This window comes from Parasteatoda tepidariorum, chromosome 2 (assembly GCF_982258835.1).
Source record: "Parasteatoda tepidariorum strain Cologne lab strain chromosome 2, Ptep-v5.0, whole genome shotgun sequence".
Lineage (NCBI taxonomy): Eukaryota > Metazoa > Arthropoda > Arachnida > Araneae > Theridiidae > Parasteatoda > Parasteatoda tepidariorum.
The window spans coordinates 30,620,889-30,635,900 of NC_141756.1; the positions used below are offsets into that span (position 1 = coordinate 30,620,889).

The window sequence follows — 15,012 nt, forward strand, 5'->3', positions numbered from 1 at the left end:
TCAAAGGCATGAAATAGATCTCTCCCCAGATGGCGTATTCGAGTGTTGCGATCGCCAATTGTAAAAATCGCACAAATTGTCAATATGAAGAAAAACCTTAGTTTTGCGAAAATGAAAGGTCTTTGTGATTTAATTATTTAATTATTTAATATTTGAATAATTAATATCTATTGGTTTAACAAACTCATTTAAGTGAAAAAATCTCGCCCAATAGCAATTTTAATTTTTAAAAAAATATTTTTTCTTAATAAATATTTAAATATTATATATCCGTTTTAAAGCCCAGATAATTAATTTTAGAAATATCGTAAATAGGTACTTTATTTACGTCGTACTGGAGCTGCACAATGGTTTATTGGCGACGGTCTGGGAAATATCCCTGAGGATATTCCTAAGACATGCCCTCACAATTTTGATCTTCTGCGAGGGGATCTCATTAGTGAGGTCACTTCCTAAGTTCAGACATAGATCTGAAGGGGAAGAAAGTTTTCTCCATATTGTACCCATGTTACTGCTCAGAACAATAGACCACAGGATTTTCAATTCTACACATTTTGAGAACTCAGATTAGATATATTGTATATTTATTTTAAAATTATAGCTTTTTGTTCACGTTTAAAAGCAGTGCATCTGTTTTTTATTTCTATTTGCGAAATAGCTTAGAAAAACACCTTTAAGGGTAATATCACTTTTCATTTTGGTCAAAGAAAGTTCAGTTTCTTTAGTTCTACTTTTTAAGAGCCGTTCTCACTTCATGCATTTCATGCAATTCTGATCAACGCTGAGAAAGATGGAAAACCAGAATGGTAAAATTTATTCTCCCGCAAAAAACTGATAAATCACATTCTGGTTCTCGCTCGGCGGCAATTGGAGGTGCATGCTGAGTGAACGCTCCTTAAAGCGAAAAAGCATTACTAAAGGGTCTAACACATTGCTCACCAACCATTGGAACTGCTTTTACAGTGCCGTAGGTAAATTTATAGATTTAATAAATCATTTGAATCACAGTGGGCAGTGTTTATTCAAGGCTATTTAATATTGTTTGTTCAATCACCTGAGAGCATCCACGTGACTTGGGAGGTACGCATGGCCTGAGCAAGATTCTGTAGAATAGGTGAAGCCTCAATAATATTCAAGAGGTTGCCCGTGGGCTGGTAGAGCACTTGCGTCACTGGAATGAGTTGGATGGAACCCATTGTGGCCAGTGCATCCCCAACTGGAGTACCCGAAGCCGTCACCACCTGCAATATAACATTTAATTAATGTTCACTTCGAAGGATTCCTTTTTGAAAACACTTATCAGTGTAAGACCTAAGCGAAATTTTCATAATTAGTGTTAAAGACTCTATACAAATTAATAATTTATCATTATAAGCAAATATACATATTTAATGTTAAAATCACAATAAAAAGATTAAAAAAGGGGGAAAAATGCATTTATTTCTTTTATTTTGAGTAATTATTTTGATTTAAAGTATTTATTTAGAGTAGACTGCTTTAGTCTACAAATTGTAAATTGTATTAAGTGATTGGCTGAATTACGCACTTTTATTAAAAGGCAAAAATGTCTACGATAAGGATTTTAGAACAACAAGTTTCCAAACTTTTACTAGAATTTTCTGGAAGAAAATGAAATGAAAAGTGTAATACTTTTTGACATCATTACTAACAGTGAATATTGATTTTAATAGTAAGTTGCCAAGAAGAAAAATATGGTGACATGATAGTCATAAATGGTGCATTCTTTTCAAATGTGAGGCGGAATTTCTACAAATAGCGGAATTTTTTTTTGTTTAACTTTCTTTTGTTTACTGTTTGTAGTTTACTTTCTAAAACTCTTACGGACACGAAAGCGAAAATTAATATAAATCATCAAAATAATAGTAAAAGTTGAGATGTTTGTTTCATATTAGCTCTAATTGTCCTAACTTAAAACAAATAAAAACATTAGTGAAAAAAAGTTACCTGAAAAGGGAAGTTTGTTTAAATTTCCAAAGCATTCTGGTACGCTATGGTATTCCGGGACATTGATGAACATTTATACTTTTTCTTCGGTGATTTTTCGATTATTGTTTTTCAATAATAAATGGCCAATACTTAAAAAATATACTTTTACTATGGTAAATAATTTCTCTTGTTTTTACACTCTAAAGTAGATTGATTTAAATACTTTTATGATTGTGAGTCTTTTCGACTACTCTGGTCAATTCATGAAAAACAACTAAAGTTACAGTTAAATAGAATATAAATAATTTACTGTTTTTATTTGAATTAATAATCCTATATTTGAAACAGGCGTCTTAATTTTTTAGTGCTTGAAATCTAGACTGAATCCCCGAAGATCTGATCACCCCAAATAGGTAAACGTCCGGTCGCTGGATCAAAAATTAGTCAAGGTTTTTCCTTTTCCCCCTATTTAAACTACTTAAACTATATCATTGAACCTGAGTTCACATAGAAGAGTTTCATACTTGTTTGCAGTTGATGTGAGCTCCCTGATAGACATTGAAGCGAATCTTCTGCCCCTGAAGCAAGGTGGACGAGGTTTCTTCATTTCTCAAAGAATTCAGATTGACCCTCTGAGGTATGATGTGGTATTGCAGAAGGGATTTTGTCTGCTCTGGACTCGAGTCTATGGAATTCGACATGTCTTGTGGAAGCGCATTGACGGCGTCGTCTGTTGGGGCAAACACAGTGTATACACCTGAAAACAAATTAATAACAGATTAATATATATATATATAATATATATATCGTGTATTTGTGAAATTTCGGAATAGTATAATGGTATAATAGTATATGCTCCAAGACCTTCATAAAAAGAAGAAAAATATTTCAACTTTTACCGAGTGCAAATGGAGATTCATGTTTACCAATAGAATTGTATGAAAAATTTATCCTGTAAGTTAGTCAGTTAATAAAAAAAGCTATTCAACGGTTAACAGATTAAACTCAAAGTTATCGGAAGTGCAATAGCAAAAACTGTTTATCGAAGTTTCGGTTAAGTTATTTATCCAAGTTTTTGAAGTTTTATCAAAAGATACATTTTTACCGTTTTTGAAACCATTCAAAAATTAAAATTTTATTAAATTTTGCAAAAAATGTGAACGATTTTGTACTGCTTATATGCATTAAAATATTGGAATTCTAAAATTATAGTTACATTGAGCAAAGTCTTACCGAAAATGATCCAATATTTTACTGTTTCTCTGATCTTAACGTTCCTGAAGCTTTCAACTTTATTTCATTGCTCATATACACCGAAGAGCCATTACATTATGACCATCCTGCTAATGACACGTAGGACCACCTTTAGCCCTCAAAACTGCTAGCACCCACCGTGGCACTGATTCCACAAGGTGCTGATAGGTAGTCTAAGTTATCTGGTACCAAGCGCTCACCAACTGGTCCTGCAATTCCCTCACATTGCGAAGGGGTAGCGTGGCAGCACGAATTCGGTTTTCCAAGTAAGATCACAAATGCTCTATTGGATTAAGGTCAGGTGAATTTGGGGGCCAAGACATGACTTGAAAGTCACTGGAATGTTCCTCGAACCAATCCATGACGATTCGACCCTTATGACATGGTGCATTATCCTGTTGTTAAACACCTTCCCCAGCAGGAAAAATTGTTGCCATGAATGGGTGAATCTTGTCTGCAACTATGTTCAAGTAGCTTACAGACGTCAGGGATTGTTCTATGAGGATTGTGGGTCCTAATGTGCCCCATGAAAACATTGTTCCTGGGCGAGAAACCATTAAAACCTGGATGAGCCCATTGTTATAGATGGAGAGTGGTCATAATATAATCATAATATAATAAACTCTTCGGTGTAAGTACTAGGCACGAATCTACCAGAAAGGAGAACTCGTCTCAACTATCATACGACGCCCTGCTTTTTCAGCAAAAATCGCTGATCAGAGAGAGCACGTGACTGAGGAAACTTTAATGTTAGGGACAAAGAGAGATAGGGAAATATAACAACGGTCTTGCTTTATTTACATTACAGCTCCATGGTTGTGAGAGTAGAAATTTGTTAAAATCGAATTTCATAAAACTAAAAATTAAGTGTTAAAGTTTAAACTCTACTACTACTTTAAATATTTTCAAAATTCTTCTGACAAAAGTGCAAAAAGTTGGAATCTTAGAACGCATAGAAAGAGGGTTAATGAATATTACCTCCATCATGGATTTTTTCAAGAAGGCCGGTGTTTGTAATCCAATTAGCAAATCTATTCAATCCCATAGATCTTGCGAGATCAGCAACGTTAGAGGCAGATCCACTTGACAGAGACTGAGCTTGAACCGAAGATTGTCTTTGTCCACCATGGTTCGGGCTGCGTGATGCTTGAGATGGACCTGGTAGTCTTTGTCCCGTGCCTTGAGTTTGACCGCGATTGCGTTGCTGGCCAGTCGGAGACACTTTCCCGGTTGGTATCCTTGGATTTGTTTGTTGTCGAGCAGGTGGTTGCATTAGTCCTGTCACTTGGGGCTGGCTTTGAGGAATTCGCTGGATGTCAAATACGTGTTGATTTCCAGGTGTCTGAGGATTTGGAACTAGTTGTCCAATATTTGGTTGAATGTCGCTTCTTGGAAGTTGCTGACCAGTGGTGGAAACACTATCTCCACCTTTGGAGAGTTTCAAATGAAATTAATTTTACTTTGAAATACGAAACAAGAACAAAACACGTAAAATGTCAATAGCAAGAAAAACTTCAGGGATCATTTTTATTGCATGCGATTTAAACACTTTCGTTCGCTTTCAGGAGAGAAGTAAAACATGATTGGTTGAATTTTGAGTAAGAAAATATATTTCACCAATCAGGTACTTATTCACCCTAGACGGTGATCGAAAGTGTGTGAGCCGCATACAGGGAGAATGGCCCTGTTACGCTAACATTAACATAACACTCTACCATTGAACTGTTTGAGTACATAAAAATAATTCGCGCGCAGGTCGTCGGGCTACCGAAGCGGGGGTGCCATCCCCTCCGTAGAGGATCAAAATTGTGATGGCATGTCTTCGAATCATCCTCCGGGATGTTTCCCAGACCGTCACCAATAGCCCATTTTGCAGCTCTAGTGCTACGTAAATTAACAACAACAACATAAAAATAAACAAAAATTTAGAATTATTAATGATTTAAATGGGCTTAAATTTCACCAAATAATCAATTATTAAAAAAAAAGTTATAATTGAAATTTTTCTTAAGCTATTTAAATGTTTTGAGGCCAAAAAATCTTTTTTTAGGAAAAATTACTACTTATAATTTAAGTAGTAGCAATAGTTTATTTACATCGCACTAGAGTTACACAATGGGCTATTGGCAACGATTTGGAAAACATCTCTCAGGATCATCCGAAGACGTGCCATCATAATTTTGATCCGCTGCAGAGAAGATGGCTTCCCCCACTTTGGTAGCCTGACGACCTGCGTGTGAGGTCAAGTAATTTACGGTAAAACAGTTTAACGAACATTGAAGTGGTCATCTACCCGCTCACTGACCTCAACCAGTGATGCTTGACTTTGGTGATCTACTAAGTCTTACGATCAGTCCAAAGTGGGGCATTTATAATTAAGACCTATAGCTTTGCTTCGAGCTTAAAGCCTTATGAAACAGTGACTTTTCATTTCCTCTGACGAAAGCGCACCAAAATTAAAAGAAGGCGTAAATATTGCACAATAGACAGTTTCTTACGCACCTGTGATAGAATTCTCTTGCGTGTTGAGGAATTTCAAATCTGCATCATTAATCAAGACTTGATCTATTAAGTGGATGACGCCAGATCCCGTCACTATTTCTGGAGTTTTCACATTCACTTCATTCACCTGGTAACCATCTGAAACATTGAATAACATATATCACAAATAAATTACTCTTTATTCTTTGATCCAAATTTGGAAAAGAATTATAATTTAGACGGGTCAATTTGCAAATCCTTCACGTTTCTCAATGGCGATTTAATAAATATATAGTCAGGAAAAACTTAAATCCATTTGAGCTTAGGAGATTGACGGAAGATTGACAGATAGGATTGATGAAGAGATTGACGGAAAGGATGGTGGTCTTTTTTTTTTCTTTCAAAAAAAGAAAGAATTTGGAATTTGGATTTATTTTGAAGAAATTAAGATAGTTCTGTTTACCATAATATACTTACAGGGGTCCGTCCAGACATTTTGTGAAAGGTCCGTTTTTGTAAAATTGTGAAAAAATTACTCGTAATTTGTGAATGTAAAATAAACTTTAAGTCACATTCTTTCAATCAGGGTCCGCTTTTGTGTATTTGTGCAAATAGGGTCTGTTATTGCAAAAAAAAACTTTTTCAAGGAGTTTTTAAATTGTAAAGGCATACAAGATTATGCACAACACTATAAAATTATAACTAAAAAAATTAAATTTTAAAAAATAAGGAGCAATTGCAGCTACTAAATTAGCGATTCAACATATAAATATTTGGTATTTAGCCTATATTACTGAACGCAGAATATTCTTTTCGGACGAATAAAGGAAGACGCGTCTGCGGAAGACAAAATTTAGTTTGTTTACATCTGTCTTTCTTCCTGAGTTTCCAGGGTTTATTCGATTAACAAAACAATAATGAAGATGAACAAATTTGTGAAGTGTCCGATTAGAAGAAAAATCATTTTGTGTAGGGTCCGTTTTTAAGTTAAAATATTTTGTGAAGGGTCCGTTTTTATGAAAAGATATTTTATGAAGCCTCCGTTAACGGACCCAAATTTCTTCTAAGCAGACCCCTGACTTATAACATACATATTTGTTTCTGGATTTGAAGTCGGAGTAAAGTGAACACTGAAAGCAATTTTTTTTGTTGTTCAAGTGGATATATCGCTCATGGGCTGCAATAGTAGCACAACTTAAAAAAAAAACGCGTTTCGGACTAAGAACAGGTGTAAATATGAAAATACACATTCTTTCAGCAGTAATACTAGCACAACTCATATTTCAACTTGAAGGTAATCTTCGTTCAAGCAAACTAAAGCATTTCTTATGCATTTTGCATAGCATTGAAAACTTTAAACCCTCTTATCTCAAAGCTTGCTTTGAGTTGTGCCGGTATTGTAGCCCATGAGCGATATTTTTTGTAACCTACCACTTTAACTTGAAAGGACCACCGTGCATTGATTTTAGATCCATAATCTATTACGATAAATGGAACTATCTTGTTTCGGTAAATTAAATCTTAATAACGAAAGACTAGTGCAGTGGTTTCCGAAAGGGGTTCTGGAGAACCCTAGGAAGTATCACATGAGGTTCTGAGAATTAGGATTTTTTTTTTAACCAGTTATGATTTTCGAAACCTACAGTTAAATTTTTATCCAATAAATTATTCATTATTTTTCTAAAATTATTTAAAAATTCTTATAAAAGAATCATAAAAACAAATTATTAAATGAATGATAAAAAGGATATCATCATCAACTATAGTACGATAGCTCAGGGTGGGCCAGAGCTTTCCAAACTAGGCCGATCTAGGTTCCTGTCACTCCTACTGGCAATCAAACTCTCTAATTCATGAAAAATTTCCTTAGTATTTCGCTTCGATAAAAAATTACTAAATTCAACAATAAAGAACAGAGTTTCTCTTATAAACGTTTTCAACGTTTATTTTCGCTCTTGTTCGTTATTATTTCAAAGAAAATCACATTGATTTTATAAATAATGAAAAGTAAAAGTCAATAAGTTCCTAATAGGTCTTGGTAAATATACTTTCCACCAAAAAAAAAATGTCATTAAATTTAGATAAATATTTTATAAGCTAAATGAGTTTATTTTCTTATAACAATTACTATTCTTATATCAATTTCAATTCCAAAAATACTTTACCTTCACTAAAAATAAATGACCCATGAAATGCTTAAACGATGCGATGAAAAAATTTCATTATTTATTCATTCATTAATTATTTTAAAAAAATAAATGAAATTTCAGACACTAAATATTTCACGAATAATTGATTTTCTTTCGTTGATTTATTTGTTTATATTTGATGAAAATTTTTTTTCATTAAATCACTGCCAAAATCAAGTCGATCATTTAGGGTTCCACAGTCGAATAAAATAAAACTAGTGGTACCATTTTTATTTTATTTTCGGAACAAAAAATTTATCGCCCTTTTGTAAGATTGTTTAAGCATAAATGAGATTACTTCAGGGTACCAACGGTCTTAAAAAAAATTAAATATAAGCGTAAATATTTTCATAAAGAAATTGCAAGTATTAACTTTCACTTTATAATTGAAAGATTTCTTGTCGAAATATATTTATTTGAAAATATTAAGCATAGTGGTAAGCATAAACTTTTTGAAATTAATTTCATTTTATTTTTTTAATTTTGCTATCACTCTTAGAACTTTTTAAGTACTCTATTTTACGATTAAATAACAATTGTTTCGAATCGTACAAACTCTATTTTACACATAAATCACCAAAATTCTCGTTTTCTCCCGTGTATTTTTTTTAGAAGAAATTTTTTTTAACTTAATCATTTTGTTTGTTTTTTTTAATTTGTTTCAGTGAAATTAAAATATTCGTGATTAACGAAATTTATTAAAAATATTTTTATTTTTTTAAATTTCCAATGAGCTGCACAATCGGTGTTGTCGATGAGCAGATCTAGTGCGTTCTCCAGAGGTGGTATCCACTCTTTCAGGACCACCACAATGGGTGAGATACCGTTGGTCATGTTAATTTGGACGTTTAGTTTCTGCCACACTAGATAGCAGCACCGAGACTCTTTATTAAAAATATAAGCAGCTACATTTTGATTTGAAATTGTGCATTTTAAATAATTTTCAGATCTAAACTAATAGTCGCATTTTATTTTATTTTGTATTTTACAACCGGCGTTGAACAGCCGACCCAATTCTGAGTTTACGACTATCAATGTTCAACTCCGAAGTCATGCAATTTTGAACCCAAATCAGAAGACAAGAGAACTCCTGGATCAAACATTGGGACAAACTAGCCTTCTTAGCGAACTTTTTGATGAAACTGAGCCGTATTTGCGTTACATGATAAGGTAAACCACGAAATTTTCTGACGGATATTCTAGTCGATGACCCGTCTACCCCTAAGGTTATTTTACTTTAGCAATGTGGTCGGAGCAAAGTTTGTGTCAACCAGCTATCTCTGGGATTCGAACCTAGGAAGCGAACGCTATATCTCCTGAGCCACCGAGGCTCTGATAGTCGCATTTGAAATAATCAACTTAATCACTAATTCAGGGACGCCATCGGCGACTAAAAATGAGAAACGGGGTAGAAATTCAATTTTTTAAATTACATTTTTAATTATTTAAACATCACTAGCGCTATGACTTACATTTCAAATTATTAATATTCAAAGCAAAACTGTTAAAAACTTGCGGGGTCTCCTTGACCGAGCGGTATCGCTTGCCAAACGTTGTGCAAAGTGTGGAGATAGCGGGTTCGAATCCCGCCTTTACCCTGGATGTATCTTCGTGCTGTCTTACCTTCTATTTGACAAAGGCTTATAAGCTTAACTTGAGCTCACAAGCCTGCAAATTCAATAAGCAATAAATAAAAAAACTTGCGGGGTTTCCCTGGCCGATCGGTATCGCCCGTCAAACGCTGTGAAAATCGTTGAGGTAGCGGGTTCGAATCCCGTCGTAGCCCTGGATGTATTATTTGTGATGTCTTTCTCTGAATTGTTCTATCCGTCCTTCTACTTGACAAAGGTTTATAAGTCAGCAAATGTGTGTCATTTCAGTAAAGTAAAAGAGTTGCCAATTTAAATTTTTTAAAAAAAAATTTTGAATTTTATAAGTCAGCATTTTTAGTCCCCCGTGGTAACTCTGCACATTCCTTTCCAATTTTTCTTTCCTTTTAAGAATATTTTACAGTTTTAAAAATTATTGCATAGAATCAGCGTCTTCTGGGAATGGCTTGCTAATATTTGAATATAAAAGAAAAACTCACAGCTAACGACTTGAAATTTTAATTTCCCTCCTCTGGCACTTGCGAATGTGGGTCCAGTGAAGAATTCGCGACCATAGTGTGCACCATCAATTACATGGTTCATCAAGATCTCTAAAAAAGAAGGAAGGAAACATTAGACATGATATAATAGCGACAGCAAAGGAAGTTCCCCGAACCCCATGCAGTAGTAGAGTGTTATATTTCTCAGCTGAAAGGTCATCATCCAGTCTAAAAAAAGCGTCATTTTTATAATTTTTTTCTTATGCAAACTTTTTCTTATATTTGATTGTTTCGACTCCTAAAAAATAAACACGAATTAAGATGTTGTTCAGTGATGTTTCAGTTCCGGAAACTGGAAATAAAACCAGTTTATATCTGCCTCGTTTTCGAAAAAAGAAAAATGTTCCAACCAAAATATGACTGTAAACACTTTCAAATAGTTAACAGTTATACAGGACTATTTCTTATCTAAAAAAAAAGTTTTTGAGTAATTTATTATTAAAAATAGTAAAAGTTTACTTTTTAAAAGATTTAAAATTCAGATCTAGAAATAAAATAATTTTATTAGCAATTTTTTTCTCGTTTCCAGGACATAAACGAAAAAAAAGGGGGAGAAAAGCTCCTACTGATATTATTTGATACCTAGTCGATGAAGATAATTCGAAAGATAAGTACGTAAAAAAAACAACAAATAAAGTAAGCAAACGAAAAAAATTGAAAATTGAAAATGTCAAATTATGTTTAACCCCTTAGGGACGGGTGATTCAGAAAAGCATTCGTACAAAATCAGAATCAAGTTGTAATTAAATAAAAAACGGTAACTTAAATGTAGTCGTTGCTAATTTGACAGACTTACTTTGCTTTTACTTTAATTATTGTTAGTTTAATCATATATATAATCAATGTTAATTCAAAGTATAACTAAATAGTTTTATTTTGAACAAAGTAATGGTGAATTAAATAAATCAAACAATTATAACTCCGCCCACAAATGAACTGCTAAAGAAATACTTTGATTACCAGTTTTATCTTTTTACCCTGATTGATACGGTTTTATGCTGGCACGTATTTGTGACAGTCGGCGCGAAAGGGTCAAAAGTACTTGGAAACTACTATAACTTCCGAACGAAACAAAGATTTTTCTTTAAAAAAAAGTTTGCGAAATTTAAAGCTAAAAATTACACAGGGGAACAAATGTTTTGATGCATTAATACAGAAACTTGATACGCCCACTATAGGTGTAAGTATTTCAAATCTGAAATAGTTTACAGCATAAAATTACAGATTATTTTTAATCTATTTTTTGTCGAAATGTGCAAGTTTAAAAATGTTATATTCAACTGTGGGTCGCATAAATGTTGCAACAAACATCTGGAGGAGTTAGGGCACGTAATCAGAATTAAAATTGCATAGGAACCCATGCCCGAAAATCTCGTTGCATGAGTGTAGGGACGCTTCCATATCATGCCATGTTCAGAAGCCCACACAGAAACACTTATCAATTCATCATTCACGCTGCTAAAATCCACACAAACAGAAGACCACTGTTACAGAAGTCATGTTTGTTTTTAGTTCTGAAACAAAGATAAGTGCTCCCTCATAAGATAATTAACATAATTATGTCAATCATATTAAATAACTTCATGATATTTAATTTCTGTTCTATTAAACCCAATCCAAATTTGTTTTCATGTTCTGTCTGAGCAGGTTTGATTAACAAACTCTTTTTATGTTAAGAATTGTTAAGTGTATGCATTAGTATTTAATTGTTCTTTTGTAAATTGTATGGTTGAAATTATTTTACTGACTTTTATGTGTATTATTTCTTATTGTCATGACAATTTTTAGTGTTATTAAACATCGAAATAAGGGCAACTACTTAACATCAAAAGAAGTATAATAAAAGCCGAACTCAAGAGGGTGGGTAAACAAAGAAGTACAATTGCCTCGGGGCCGGGATTATTGATGCTTTACCAGAAGTGTAGGGGTTCTTAATTATTATCTTTTAATTTGCAAAACGACATACTTTATATTTGTAATTTATAATTTTATTATATTTATGATGCAATATGTTGCAATTTTAGTAATAGAATTCTTCCCACATTTAGTACATGCAAATAAAAAAATAAAACCAGAAAATATTTATTTTTCTAATTTAAATAAGCTTACAAAAATTGGAAATTAAGATTTTAGCATCTTTATGAAAATTGATAATTAAAGAATCTAAGATAAACCATTGTATTGAAAAGTCTTTTTGAAAAAGTTTACAAAGTGTATTAAAATCAGACTTTCTACGTTTTGAGGTGCCTGTAACAAATTTCTACTGGGGCCGTAAATCCTATGTCCACCTTTAAGTACAAGGAAACATTCTTGGTGTTTCACTACATCATTTTTGGTGTAAAGTAGTTGCCACCATTTTTGGTGTTAAGTAGTTGCCACTATTTTTAGTGTGAAGCAGTTGCCACCAATTTTGACGTTAAGTAGTTGTCACCATCTTTGGTGTTACGTATTTGCCAACAATTTTGGTGTATGGTAGTTGCCACCAATTTTGATGTAATGTAGTTGCCACTTATTGTTTGTGTAAAGTAGCTGCCACCATTTTTGGTGTTATGTAGCTGCCACCATTTTTGGTGTAAAGTAATTGCCTCTATTTTTGGTGTTAAGTAGTTGCCACCATTTTTGGTATTAAGTAGTTGCCACTATTTTTGGTGTGAAGCAGTTGTCACCAATTTTGATGTTAAGTAGTTGCCACCAATTTTGGTGCATGGTAGTTGCCACTAATTTTGGTGTAACGTATTTGCCACTAATTTTTGGTGTAAAGTAATTGCCACCATTTTTGGTGTAATGCAGTTGCCACCATTTTTGGTGTAAAGCAGTTGCCACCATTTTTGGTGTTAAAACGAACTAAATTTTTTTGCAGTGTACAAACTAGGCCGCTAATGGTAATGGCTAATGGTTGTATAAATGGTGTTAACGTCGTAACTAATAACATTATTTGAGTTGCACTTAATTACTTATTCAGTCGCAACTAAAAAATATTTAATAAATGTGTCGCATTCTCTATTACCTGAATTACCTACATGAGTTTTTTCTTTCTTTTAAGTATTAAGGTAACTGCTTTTAAAAAGTCAATTCTGTTGCATACTATTTAATGAATATTTTCTTATCTAGTTCCGGGTAATTTTTCCATAACAAATAAATAATTACCTTGTAAAGCTGTCATGTTCTGAGTCAATTCTTCGTATACTGCATTCGGCAACTGTGCAAAGGCATTATCCGTTGGAGCTAAGAGAGTGTGTGGTGTGTCACCTGTATTAAAACAAAATTTAGTTATTATTAATAATTTTTCTTTAGAAATCCTTTATTTCAAAAACGTCTACATAGGTATGAATATTTTTTGTTAAATAAATTACTTATTGAAGATTTTTTACATTATCAATATTATCCATAATGAATTATTACTCATGCTCTTAGTTACCGAATTCACTCACCCTTATATAGATTTTTCTTTAATTTTCAAAGTAGAGCAATTTTAAATTAATTTTTAAAAAAAATGAATATTTTTTTTAAAATTGAAATTTAGTTTGTTATTTGCAATGTTTAAAAAAATTATCGCAAACTGTAGAATTTAGTGCCCTCTATTTAGAAATTAGTTTTATTGAGGAGTCATATCAATAGTTGATATCTTAAATGCATTTTTTTCTAGAACTATCAAATTTACCATCTTCAGAGAAATTTTCAACCAAAATGCTGAATAGGATAGAAAGCATTGCCTAGTCATAGTAATTGCTTATTGTCATTGCTTACAGTCATTGCTTAATCATAGATACTACTGCATAGATGCTACTGAGATAGTAAGCATAGATGCTACTGCTGCCCCTGAGATAAAATGTTCTCCCTTAAAGTTTTAGTTCATTTACTTATAAAATAATGAAATTTTTTTAGTTCCCCTGAATTCGTGGCTCAATGGTTAGGTAAGCTATCCACATTGTAATTGAGAAATCGGGGATTCAAATCTCAGTGGAAACATGTTATTCAAAATTCCTAAATTTCTGATCTGAAATGATTAATAACTATTTAGCCAATAGACTAATAATAATAGATTAATGACTATTAAGTCAATAGACTAATAATAAAAGGTTAATAATTATTTAGTGCATAAATTAATATTTTTTTAATTTAAATTAATTCTTTTATAAAATATAAACAAATAAAAACAAAAAAATAATTCGATAGGTGATTATTATTTTTATTTTTATTTTACTATTTAGCGTTTGAATAAGAAGTAATTTGAAATTGAAGATGCTGATAAATCTATAAAGAGGTAGACCATAACCTTAAAAGGGCATCACAGACTCGAATAAGATCTTAAGATAACTTTTTTTTCAGTAGAAACTCTAGTTTTGTTTTTCCTTCTATTTTTCGCACTAATCAACAGATAATCAATGATATTGTATAAAATTTAATTCATATAAGTCTGTTTCGATATTGGATTTTGAATTTGTGGGTTTTTCGAAATTGATTTTGAAATTACAAGCCATGGAAAATGATGAACAAATACATCAGATACCCTACGGATGTCTTCATGGCTGACAAATAAAAATAAGTTTTGCGATAGAAATTGCAAAACCAAAATAATGCAATGTGAAACATACAATTTCAAAAAGTAAAATATCATCTTTACATTATGGCTGTAGAATAAAAAAAAAAAAGAAAGGTCACCTGTTAGGAGATCGTTAAGACCACTCTGAGAAAGGAACCACGACAAGATGGAGAGATCAGGACGTGACTGGACAGCTCCAACAATGTCCGGGTGGGGCAGTGGATAGAGGAGTTGGTTGATGACGTAGAATATTCCATTATTAGCCCTGGTGACGGCTATAGCTTTAGCACCACTGATTATTATCAGCTGAAATGAAATTTTTAGTTGCCAGAAATAATGCTTAAACAAATCATGAAATTTTGACGTGAATGAATACATTTACATTATAATGCGGTGAAGTAAACCCAAAGCATAAAATAATAAATAGCGGTATAGGCGATGCCCTTAAC

At 32.7% G+C, this 15,012-nt stretch overlaps 1 protein-coding gene across 2 annotated transcripts in view; it reads right to left on the reverse strand.

The window, feature by feature from the left end:
* The window catches only part of LOC107442704 (uncharacterized), a 35,428-nt gene that overhangs the window by 5,946 nt on the left and 14,470 nt on the right, over positions 1-15,012 (reverse strand). Inside the window, exons 6-12 of one of the 2 annotated variants that reach the window (XM_087157125.1) lie at positions 14,683-14,869; positions 13,168-13,269; positions 9,961-10,071; positions 5,704-5,841; positions 4,180-4,629; positions 2,472-2,704; positions 1,055-1,241 (exon numbers count right to left, since the gene is read on the reverse strand). In XM_087157125.1, coding sequence (XP_087013251.1) covers positions 1,055-1,241; positions 2,472-2,704; positions 4,180-4,629; positions 5,704-5,841; positions 9,961-10,071; positions 13,168-13,269; positions 14,683-14,869 — 1,408 coding nt within the window. Of the gene's footprint in view, positions 1-1,054; positions 1,242-2,471; positions 2,705-4,179; positions 4,630-5,703; positions 5,842-9,960; positions 10,072-13,167; positions 13,270-14,677; positions 14,870-15,012 lie in introns of both variants that reach the window. The other variant, XM_071177373.2, reaches the window with a different exon arrangement.